The sequence below is a fragment of the Vanacampus margaritifer genome, chromosome 10, assembly GCF_051991255.1.
Source record: "Vanacampus margaritifer isolate UIUO_Vmar chromosome 10, RoL_Vmar_1.0, whole genome shotgun sequence".
Lineage (NCBI taxonomy): Eukaryota > Metazoa > Chordata > Actinopteri > Syngnathiformes > Syngnathidae > Vanacampus > Vanacampus margaritifer.
In genome coordinates this window covers 8,292,826-8,305,589 of record NC_135441.1, presented here as the reverse complement: position 1 = coordinate 8,305,589, position 12,764 = coordinate 8,292,826, and the positions used below count along the sequence as shown (strand labels likewise).

General features: G+C 38.5%; 1 protein-coding gene across 10 annotated transcripts in view; it reads right to left on the bottom strand.

Moving 5' to 3' along the window:
- tenm2a (teneurin transmembrane protein 2a) overlaps nucleotides 1-12,764 on the bottom strand; it is a 266,084-nt gene that overhangs the window by 85,018 nt on the left and 168,302 nt on the right. For 8 of the 10 annotated variants that reach the window (XM_077577334.1, XM_077577335.1, XM_077577336.1 and 5 more), the window contains one exon: nucleotides 5,468-5,674. The exons of the other annotated variants lie outside the window; for them this stretch is intronic. In XM_077577334.1, the coding sequence (XP_077433460.1) occupies nucleotides 5,468-5,674 (207 nt within the window). The remainder of the gene's footprint in view (nucleotides 1-5,467; nucleotides 5,675-12,764) is intronic. 10 annotated transcript variants of the gene reach the window in all.

The following is a 12,764-nucleotide window of genomic DNA, read 5'->3' as shown; positions in this document are numbered from 1 at the left end:
GAACAAAGTCCATCCTCAACTGATTTGGTTTGATCTTGGATGTTCCTCTGTGCATGAAATCATACAAGCATGCACAATGACAAACTGAAACACACACACATCCGCGCACAAACACGCACACCGCCTCTGCCTTGGCTAGTCATCTTTGTCTAATTAGGAGGCAATAATCCGCTAGAGAAGAGTCATCACGTTCAGCCAAAAACAAACTATGAGCACAAATGCAAGTGTGTATTTCACCCACACTTATACATTTGCATATAAATACACACATGCTGTTACGCGAATGTCACCCTTACATAAGCACTATTAGAAAAGACAACGTTCGTGCACAATAAGCGAACATGTTTTTGGTTTTTCCTTTGTTTCCGTAGATTTGTTTCAACAAAGCCATTAAACATTTATGACATTAGCAGTGACTTGAGGTGACTTCCCTGGCAGCTGAAGGCGAGTCGCTTTGTGGCTAAAAATAGCTTAGCTTTCCCCCATGCATAATGAATGTCTAGAGACAGCGCTAACGTTAGCTCTTTCCAGGAGTGATCTGCTATGCTCCGTTTGGCCGTCTCAGCTCTCCTGGCATTCGGGGGGAAATGTTCCCAGACAGGTGCTCTGAGACAGATATTATTCCCATATAAACATTCGCAAAGTCAATTCCCAGCCAATCCACGGCGATAGTGTTCCGTTCCATTCAACTGTCATGCCTGACTAAAAACACAAGTCATGTCTGTCCACCTGTTAGCTTTGGTAATGGCAGACTACTTTGCCAATCTACACACACACACACGCGCATAAACAGCATGCAGCTTCCTGCAGGATTATCTCACAGCGGTCAGTTTCTGCTTGGCTTGGTCAGGCTCATTTCCTTCTCAGCGTCCACTCTCGACACGAGCACACCCAACACGCATATGGTCACACAGGCCCTCATTCACGCAGACAGACATGCAGTCACATGTGGGGTGTTTTATCTAATTGCCACCATTTACATGTCCTCCAACATGCCAGGGAAGTGCCAGGCTGCCACACTAAACTCATTTAGAATACATTATAGACACCGAGAGCCAATGAGTCTCTCTGTAGTCATTAGATTGGCAGCTTTTCGAATAACTGCTGTGCCTGACAGACTCCTTTATTTTTAGTGATGTAACGATAACCAAATGTCACGGTATGAACCTTTTGATACAATAATTATCACAATCTTGTGGGGAGGTTGGCGATATTAAAAAAAGCTCATGATTGTACATAACAGCAGTGACAAAGAAATAAGCTTGGCCAGTCACTTTATTGTCATGTTCTCCTATTTGCTGAGTGGCGCGAAGTATCATCGTCTATGTAGTTCACAATGCTGTGTTCAGCAGGAGCGGGCGAAAAATAATGTTTTTGAAAAAATATATGCTGGAATGACTGATTTATGGGAGTGAAAACAGTTGCAGTGTGTTCGGTTAGAACATCGTTTTGTCCATGTGTGCAATTATCAGACTATGTTTTGTCTTTGGACTATTTCATTGGCTTGGGTCTGTGTGCTTTTAATAGAACAAAAAATACAAATAAAATAAAAGCTTTTGCATGTCTCATCTATATAATGCTAATTAGCTGAGGTTATAATCAGAGGTGGGCAAAACTGTTGTTACGGCAGCCAATTATTGACGGATGCCCACCTTTTGGCGTGTGCATTATAACTCGGAGTCTCGAATAAATACACGGACTGAGCGTCGACTGAAGCAGGTTTAGTCCGTGTATTTTTACAAGCCTTCGTATCATAAAGCACTTGCCGAAAGTATGGACGCACTCGCCAAATGGTGGGCATCCATCAATGACGGGCCGATGTATTGACCTCTGGCCATAAAATAGTTCAAATAGTACAGGTAACATTAACCCCAATATACATAAACAACTTACAACCACTAATAACACTTAATATTGAGACACTTGCAAATGTGCGCACACATTGTGAATCCAGTCAATTTATATGTTCCCCTTCATCTGGCGATTAACGTGGGTCTTAAACATAGAGAGGCCAAGACATGCCTAATTAAAATTAAATTGCACTAATAAACTAACCACCAGAGGGTGCTGAACACGCACAAATGGAAAACAACCTGGCCTTTTTAACAGATGCTGCTTTTGATATCGTAACACAACCATTATATCTTGTCAATTTTAATATTGCAATATTGTCTTTATCGTTACATCCCTATTTGCTTTCGTTAACCCATTTACATTCCTTACATCCAAGTTATGATAAATCTATTTTTACATGATAACTTTTTTAAATAAAGTATTTTAATGTTTTCCTGGAAGATGTCTCATTAAACAACTTCATAAGTTTGTCATCCTTGTTTGCCGCCTTTATGATTATAAGCTCAGCCGAGATTTGAAAGAGGCCCCTGGAACAAAAGTGTGGGTGTATACAAACAAGAGCAAGAGATTGAGAGAGTGTGCCTTTGAGCCTCACTTTCCCTCTTTGCCAGAGTCTGCCATTAGGGTGTCAGTGGCAGAGTGAATTTATTTGCTGCGCGGTTACTGGGCTAATGATTGATGTTGCCCCAGCAAACAGTAAACCAATTAGAAGGCTGATGTAACGTCATTTTAAAAGCCTCCTAATCACGTTCTTCTTGAACCTGGGACCCGGGCCTTCCCTAATGAAGATTTATACTGGATCAAAGGAGAGCCTAACGCCATTAACAATAGATTGTATTCCACCAAAAATCACATTAGGACTTTCCCTTTCTCTCCCATCAGACCTCCGCTAAATATATCTGCTGATTACATGTGCAGAGGCACAGAGGAGAAGAGAAACAGCGGCAGAGAGACGGGGGGACACTAAGATAGATATAGTTGGCCCACAGTCACTAATTGTTGAGACAAATGTGTATGCTGATGCACATCATTGTTGTTTTGTGTGTTCATATGAGGAAAATAAATGGCTGCAACGTGCTGATACCAGCACACAGGGCCTGTAACAACCACCAAGAGAATTTCCAGTGATGACAAAGAGCGCTCAGAGTTGGGCAAACTAATTTACTTTTCTTTTCTAACACAGTCTGCCGCTTTTTAAATTCATCACCCTATTTTCTGCAGGATTATTTATGATATCATTACATAAATAACCGTACAAACATTGCTCCTCAAAGGCAGAAAAACGGGTTGATGTAACCTGGATCACTGCTGTAAAGGAACAGGTGAAAAGTTTGCTTCAACTGTCATAGATCACAAACTAAATATAACTTTTCTTAAGCTATTTATTATTTATCATAATCAAAGCAAGACTTGTTCGTACCCATCTGCTTAGAAAGATAAACCCACCATGGTTGGCGAATAAACTTGAAGCGTCTAGGAGAATGTCCTATGACACGTGTCATTTAACTGGACATTTTTCTTCACACCATATATGTTTACATACATAATCATAAATCAAACAAAACAAACCACAAAGTATCTGTAAAACACGTTCCTGCTTCATTGCAAGCTATCTTGAATTGGCATGTTAGATTCTGACGGTATGAGCACCGTAAGCAAACATATTGCAGCATTACGGTATTATATTTACAGCTCTAAAATGTCTTTTAAAAAATATATATATATATATATTTGGGTAAATAAAAACATATTTTTTTCCCCACTGAACACAATCAATTTTATTTTGTATCGTGCATTTTGTTACGTGCATCTTGTTAAGTTAAAAAAAAATGAAGATTAACGTTGTTCTTCTGTTTTAATTAAACCTTAGTAAGGTCACAGTTTCCCATCACTGGTGAGGTATTTTTGCTGCAGACTGTGGGCTACTCATGTTGTCCATGGGGCTAACTAGTACACACCACACTGGCATTTTATTTATTTATTTTTGCACATTAATCAAAAGAAAAAAGCATCTGTGTGTGCAGTATCTCATCTTGTTCCCTCTCTCCTCCTCCTCTTTGCGCTGAGGAAGAGAAAACAAGCTAATTGGAAGCAATTAACTTCAAAGAAGCAGCTTATTTACTCAACTCTCCAAGCAGCCAATTATATTGTACCCTGCTTAGACATCCACTTTTATAAAATAAAATAAAGGTGAAAGCCAGTCTTAGTGGTTATTGAAACCGTAACTGTTTAAAACCACGGTACAACCTCAAACCGGTAATTGGCTCATGACTAGTCTTGATTCATTGCAGACTATCAAAGCATTCTGGAGAAAAAAATGTGATGTCCAAGATCAGAAAGATTCAGCTCATGGGTCCTCCAAAAAGACAAAGACCCAAAACACACGGCTAAAAACATCCAAGAATGTCAAAGAACAAAACTTTGGACTCTTTTGAAGTGGCCTTATATCAGCACAGATTTTAGTCCTATTGAACATCTGTGGAAAGAACTGGAGCATGCAGTTTGGACAGCTGGAGAAAATAAAAATTGTGGAGGACTATTTGACAAGGGTAAGTGAAGGCAATCTTTCATTTTCGTCATGAATTTATGTATGTATTGCATTGCTTCAAAATTAATTGGACAAAAAGACAACTATTATCACTTAGATCACTAAACAATTACAGATTATAAACTTTATTTTGCCAATGTTTTATAAATTTAGTAATACTGTACATCATAATTTCTATTATTCTAATGCCTAGAACTGAAAGTAGTGTATTTCTGCCTGATCAACTTTTTGTGAACACGCTCATTCTGGCATCTGTGAACGGCTTTTCAACAACAGATAAAGAACCTACTTGGCAATACAAGCCACGCAGTCTTGCGCGGCCGCATCTCTTATGAAAATGTAGAGCATGATGGCAGCTTGGAGTTGATGGGGGTGGTGGTGGGGGGGGGGGGGGACAAAAAAGGGGGGGGACAAAAAGCCCATGGTGGTTACCTTACTCGGGGAATCTGTAATGGTTGGCGACAAATACTAAGGTATGTTACTGTTTGTTTCTTTCTGGTAGACACACTTCGGATTTGGTGAGGCGGGGTTGCGGTAATTCACGGGTTCACCCGAAGACAAGAGACTTAGACTCTATTTGTGCTTGCACATTAAAGACTATACTCCTGTTTTTTTGTTTTAATTCCTCCTAAAATAAAAATAAATAAAAAACAGCACTCAAGTGGCAACATTTTCCTAATGAGATTGTAGAGTGAAAGTTGCAGCTGTCTACTAGTGTGGACTGAATGGGTGGCAACAATGCGGAAATGGGTAATAGCAGCAGTATATTGTTAAAAAAAATAATTAAGAAAAAGAGCTATGAACTTAGAACATTTGAATTATGAACTATGAACAGAACTACTTCATTTAAAAATTTGGGAACTTGTATACAAGATGAACTTTTCCAACACAGAAGAGGTTACAAGATACAAACAGAATGTAAAGCCACTGATCATGCAACATCTAAACCAGACCATGCACACATAATGATGTAATGCAAAACTGTGATGGATGGCATGAATGTATTACCGGTACTGGTAATAAAATTAAAGAACGAAGGGATGAATGAGTTTGTAGACTTCTTACCGGTGGAGGACGGCTGTGCCCGGAGCAAGTATGAGTCATCTGGGTGGGGCTCTAGGTGAGAATGGGTGGAGTTTTTCTCCAGAAGGGGAACCTGGCACTCCCGGATGGGCGGAGACGGGCCAGGGGAGGGGTGGTGTGGGGCGGACGAGGAGGACGGATGGGACGGAGGGAGCAGGGAAGAGGAAGAGGTTGGAGGCATTGGGCGACCTGGAGGATGGAAGGAGAGAAAGGCGGATGGTGAAAGTTAGACAAAACAGATGGTGATGACGGACAGTGATGTACTTGGCCTGTTTCAGGTTGCAGACATCCAAACAACAACAGAGTAACAGTATGAATACAAATCAGCAACACAATGTGCTTGGGTGTGAAAAAAAAAAGTTCTCACAAGGACTATTTGGAACCGCAAATAAAACGGTTTACACAGTGAGAAGGAGGACAAAAACTCAATCTGTGTCAATAAATGCAAAACAATCAGCCTTGCAAGATGTCAGGCAAAATATACTTTTAACTTTTGAGAATGGACAACTACATTTTAAAACAAAACCTTATTTATATTATTTTTATAATAGTTATAGTTTTTTCCCCCCCCAAAAAGGTTTTAGTTTGTTAATTTTAATATCTTTTATTTGTTTTTTAGGGTGGCTTTGCAAGTTTTTATTCATTTTTTTCAAAAGTTTTAATTTTTAATTTTTTTTTATTTCTTGTGTGCAAGATTTAATACACCATGGTAAGTATAGTAAAGTAAAAATTCGACAAAAAATATTATTTTAAAACATTTTAAAAACCGCTGTCCATCCACAAATCAAATGCAGGTACTGTATTGTATAACAGTTCACAGACTTTATTAGACTGTAAGTGTGTTATTAGACTGTAAGTGTGCAGTGCACAGTACCACTTTTAAAGCTATATTCATCACAATCCTAATTAAATAAAGCTAGGATACCTGTTTTGCCTAGTTTCCAACTTCTAAAGAGGATTTGTGGCCTGAATTCCTGTATTAAAAAAGTAAAGTATGAAACCTGGTATTTTTTATATAATGCATATATTTTTTTCATATATTAACTTTTTTTCCCATATATGAACAAAAAAAGAACATAGGAGCCAAAAGTCAAACATGGAAAGTGCCGTCATCTGGAGGTGTTTTTTTTTATTGGCTCCTGCTCGATGACATCATTTCTGTGTGACACACTTTCGAATGTCCTTGCTCCAGTAATTATGAAATTAAATACTTTTAAAATCACATTTAAAATCAACCCTATAGGCTTATGTATTAAATTAATTATCAAAGACTAAAACAAAGGACATTTTCACTATATTTATAGTTAGTCTTAATTTTGATTAGTCTCAATTTTAAAGTCCAGTCTTAATTTTAAACATAAAATGTAGTTTCAGAAAGTTTTCATTTTTTAAAAAGCATTTTCATTTTTATTTTATTTCTTTATCAATTTTATTTGGGTCCAATTTTAGCTTTAGTTTTTTTTTGTGTTAGTTTTCATAAAGTAAAATAAGCTTAGCCCTTGGAAAGTGCATGCATAACAAATCAACCCAAGCTTTAGCCTGCATGCTATTTAGATAAACTTCAATATTTCTCATCATGACTTATGCTGCCATCTAATTTATCAAAGAAAAAATAAAGTTTTACTTCCTTCTCACTTGAATGGTGATGATGTGATTTGAGTTTCATTAAGACCCACATCCATCGTACATGGTAAGATCCAAGAACAGCCACTCTTTAAATAGCCCTAACCATGGGACATGTGGACACAATCAGGCTGTCCCGTACACCAGAGAGACAAAAGAAGGATGGAGAGAAATCGCTCTAGTCTCCAAAGGTTTGCAAATCAAGGACAAAGACAAATCTAATAAATTCTATTTAGAGACAGCTGAAAATATCGAGTAATTATATCTGCCATATTTGTAGCTCAATCAATCAACAACACTGTAAGAATGAGGACACAGAGTTCAGCTAATCCACTAAAGAACTCAGGTTATTATCACCACTAATTAAATAGTCAAACAGAGACACTGTCACACAACGATTATCATTTATTTTCTCTTGTAGCCTCCAAATTAGTTTTCTCTTTATGGCATGAAAATACTTTTCTCATTAATATGTTGGTTTGTGCCCTTGTAAGATACAATTTGTGGGGGTGGAAAAAAGAAACAAGAAACACACAAGCTTCTTTTTAGATCATCACATTTCATCCATTCATCTTTTGTCATTTCACGAGGAATACAGAGGTCGCAATGGATGAACTTCACTTCTGTTATTCTTTTTTTTCTTTACAGAAGAGAGAAGAATGCAGAAAATCATACCTTGAAGAAGAGGCAGGACTCTATGAATACAAATGGCCATTGTGGTGTGAATGTTACCGTCAATGTTTGTTTGTCTATATGAGCACTGTGATTGGCAATCAATCCAGGATGTACCTTACCCCAAAAGTCACCTTAGGGTCAGCTAAAGCTCTTTTCACACTGCATTTATCAGCGGCCGGTGTGTCGGCGCCAAAACCATTCATTGCATATGTGGTGAGGGGCAGGGACCACGAAATGGAGCGTTCCTTTTTGAGAGCGCTTCCAATTGGAGTGAAACCTGCGGAATGATTTAGGACCAGAGCCACTAAAGGCTTGCGTGGCTTTTGAGCGGCGCATCGGAAACTGGTCATTTGTGTTGGAGAAAATATATTTTCTTCCACAAGCATTTCTTATAAATAGAGACATTGATGCACAATTATCAGTAGCTCATCTGTAATGACTTACCCTTGGGTACCACTGAGTCACCATATGAGTCCTGCCTCTAGTTCTACTAACGATAATCAGTAAAATAAATACTCAATATAAATATTAAGGGTGTCAGGTGATTAAAAGTTTTAATCGTAATTAAGTGCATGACTTCAATAGTTAACTCACGATTAATCAATTTTTTTATCATCTGTTTTGAATGTACAATAAAATGCACAATAATTCCCCCCCAAGTTTTCATACTCTTGTTAACATAAAAGTGGAAAAATGTTAAACTAATAGAAATATGATTGCATCTTTCAGTCATTTCATAATAATTCATCAAATTGAGTTCAATTTAAAAAGACGTATTGTAAAAAACAAGTGTGATATTGATTTTTGTTGGGGTCATTTTTCTGCCACTAGATGGCATAATTGCATTTGTAAGACATTGGCGTGCATTTTTCTTTTTCTATTAAGATCTATCTAATCTTTAACATGAAGTAACTTGAGAAATTCTGCACATTTTTAAAATTGTTAAAATCTTAAAATATAACTTGATATATGCATTATTATTAATTTCAATACTGCCAAGTTTTGACGTGGACATGTCTGCTGCGTTGCGACTAGAATTCCCCCAGTGCAGCTTTCCAAGTAAGGGGCGGTCATTAATGGCGCATAACATTTTTTGTGGCATTAAAGGTACTTTAAATTAACTCAAAATTAACACACTAATTTCAACACCTCTAATAAATATATAATATATATTTTACGTACTCTATTATTTATAAATAACAAAAAAGTGTATTTTTCTAATTATAGTGCATTGACTGAATTTACTTTTGTAAATTGAGTTTTTTTCCCCTCCATGTGTCATGAAACAGCGCAGGGTATCATCAAACAGAGCAGTTGGACAGTCTCATCAATGTGAGGTGCATTAATCAATACAGGTGCCATCAAGGCTTTATAGAGATATATCTGATAGAAGAGGAGCCAAGAGTGATGCCTCCCGTCTGTCCTATAGGCCAAACTGCCCCAGCTTAGAGCCGTGTGTCATGGAAACCAGAGCTGGCATCGATCCCTGGCTCTGCATTAACTGCACCCCAGAGAGAAGACCATCTTTGTCTTCTATATAGGTATGTGTCTGCGCAAATGTGTGTGCGTGTGTGTACGCACTTCCGGACAATCTCATCAGTGCGAACTGTGAAAAAATGGATAAACAATGGCAAAGCAAACACTGCGGTGCGCATGAGGGAAAAGATGTGACAGACTGATGTAAAGGCAGGGGGGTGAGGGCGGGGCTTTTGCAGGAGGTCAACCACAAGAAAGGACGGCACAGTGACAGATGATGACGGTCCAGAAAAACGTATCTTCATAAAAAAAAAAAAAGAAGCACATTGCGAGAAAGTAATGGGCTGTAATTAGGCAATAAGAATGGATGAAGTAAGACAGATAAAGAGGTAAAGAGGGGATACGCAAACTTTACTTATGCAAAAAAGCAATTGATCGAGAAAAAAAAAATCAATCACAACCTTCTATTGATCTTTGAGCTGGGATTTAGCTATTTGCATATTTTACAAGGCCTCCAATCAGGCCAACATGTTGAGGTAAACATCTGCTTGTGTGTATGTGCATGTGTGTGTACTTTTTGTACTTGTGCATACTATAAATGCATGTGAACACAATGAGATGAGCCTGAACTCACATGTGTAAGGTTATGTATTTTCTGGGGTAGTTATTAATATTTTAAATCACTTTCATTATCCCCCCCAAAAAGACAAAAAAATGCTATAGTGGGCCAAAAGCAATTAAGAGAACTTTAATCTCTTTAGCAATTATGCTGTGGGGCATCCTTAACTCAGTCATTTCTGTCCGCTACATTTCTGAGAAAGGTCAGTGAAAATTGGTTTGTGTTATTAGAACAAAAGCTTGGTAACGGCTCACGTGCTTCCCTTGACAATGAGATCGTTGCCATCTCTCAGCCGCCTCCCTGGCCATCTGGATGGATTTCGTCGTGACACTCACTCTTAAAGTTAATTGTTGATAAGCATGGCAACTTAGTTGTTGTTCTAAGTACAGCACAAGTGGTGGCAACAGTGAAATGTGATCCCACTTGACTTGTGTACATAACAGTATAGAGGTGCAATGATTCTGTGATTAATTGACACCAAATCGATTATCGAATGAATTGATCATTATTTTCATAATTGAATTGTATAGAGATCATGTTTAATTTTAAATAACATTTTTTTTAAAGCGCACTAATTGCACTGGTCAACACACATTTTGGTGCCAAGAAAGTTTCAATGATTTGAGGATATTGTGATATCGCTGAATCTGAAAATGACTTTGTATTTTCCGAATTGACTCTAGTTTTTGGGATAGTCCATATTTTTGTTAAAAAAAAATTCTAATCATGCGCAAGTTATGACATTGATATTATCTTTATGCTACAACTTTAATGAGGCTATATCTGTTTTTTCAAGCATGAAAATACAGTAGATATTCTTTCGTTTTCATACAATATCGTGAAAGATGGCGATCATTCTCACCGAGAGCCTTCTATACATAAACCATGTTAAATGTTAAAATCAAGCAAGAAAATCCAAAAAGAGAGCAATATTAGTAGTAAAAAATAAAATAGCAAAAACAGCAGTCATCAAAGCAAAAACACTGCTTTAAGTAACAATCAAAGTAATTACATATTGTAAACTGTCAAATCACATTAATTGTCAAGCAATTAATTATGAAAAATATCAATACATTGAAAATAGAGCCAATTCAAAGAAACTGGTGTCATTTTGGTGAACACATTGCACCAAGGTGCTTTTATTAGATTTCAAATGCCTTAACCGTCTTTTATTGTATCAACCCTTGTAGACCCTGAGGACGTCTGGCACAGGCCTTTTAACTATTTCTAGGTTTAGAACCAAAACGCCCGGTGAGGCTATATCCAGCCTTTATGGTCCTCAAGTATGGAATAGCCTGCTAGAGGACATCATCTGCAGAGACTGTTGGTATTTTTAAGAGGAAGCTCAAGACACACCTTTTTAGTTTTGCTTTTATCGTTTTATCTCCTTTCATCATATTAACCCATAGCTTTGCTTTTAGCCTTTTATGTTGCTGTCTTTCAGCTTGTAGCTCCAGTGATTTCTTATGGGGGGGGGGGGGGGCTACACGCTGAGAGGGGTGGCTGGCCTTCTCATGGGGACGGCGAGTGAAGTGTCATCCCGGAGGTTCCTTTGGCCCAGGGGACTGGGCTACCACCGCCAGTCTGGGCCAGGGGTCTCTAGAATGGCACCGCTCCCTGTGGCCGTGGGCCGTCATCCCTGCGTGGATGAGCTCCCCCTTGCCTTATATTGTACAATGGATGTTTTATTTACACAGAACTTTGAGTTGCATTTTATGTATGAAAATGTGCTAAAGTTTGATTCGATTTGACTCATGAACTGATTGCCTAGAAACATTTTAAATATCGTTGGCCTTCAAATTTTGTTTTTGTTGGCTAGTGTTACCTTTGTTGAATCCAAATTTACAAACATCTGCTTCTACTTAAGAAAATAATGATCAACATTTCTGCCTATTTTCAAACATCTGATAGACGAAACCAGTATCTGAATCATCACCAATTTATCTCGGTCCATCTTCTACACTGTCAATTTGAAATAATGTCCTATCTTTGAATGAAGGGATAGAAATGAAAACACGTTAACTGATTTAACTCATTCATCGATTAATCGATAAAATCAACAGATTAATTGATTATTTAACTAATTCTTAATTTGTACATTATTTCTCCAACTCTGCTGTGGCATTAAATAGTCTTAATTCCACTCATTGACTCTAGAACTAATGCCTCTCCTCCCCGTCCTTGTCGCTATTTCTGTCCCTCCTCCCACCCACCTCGCTGCGTCCATCCGTCCACCCATCTGGCTGAGGTGAGGAGTGGTTGGCTGAGGAGGGATGGAACGACAGCTGGAGCCCCGTCAGAAAAGGATCGACAAATTACCCCTCTAACGAGAGCCGTTTATCATCTCTTCATCTAGGCCATATTTCCACCCAGCCTCGACTCCACACCTGGATGACAACACCGGGAAAATAATTTCATAACTTGACTCTCGATACCACTCTTATTTCACTGCTGCCGGTGTGCTGTGTAGTCAATCTGCTTGCACTTCAATTAGGGAAATAATGACGAGGAGATAAGGGGAATGTGGGAAACGGTCCAGTGAACTGTGCACAGGAGGACGGGTAAAGAAAAAAAAAGGACCGGGCACACCTATGTTGGCACACGTAGAGAGCCATTACCGCAGCTGCTGTCAGCACAGATGTTCGACTTGAGGGGAAGCTGTCAGTCAGTGTGTGCGCATGTACATGTCACATACATGCAGTGCGTATGGGATGTCATCTGAAAGCTATACAGCTGCTGACACTACAGGCCCCTTTTACTCATTATCTCCCTCTTCCATCTCATCTTCATCACTTCCTTTCTCCTCTATTCATGCCTTTTCCCGATATCTAATAGTGTGGTGAGATGCACACCTGTTGTGCGACTAAGCGCAACAAATGGATGCCG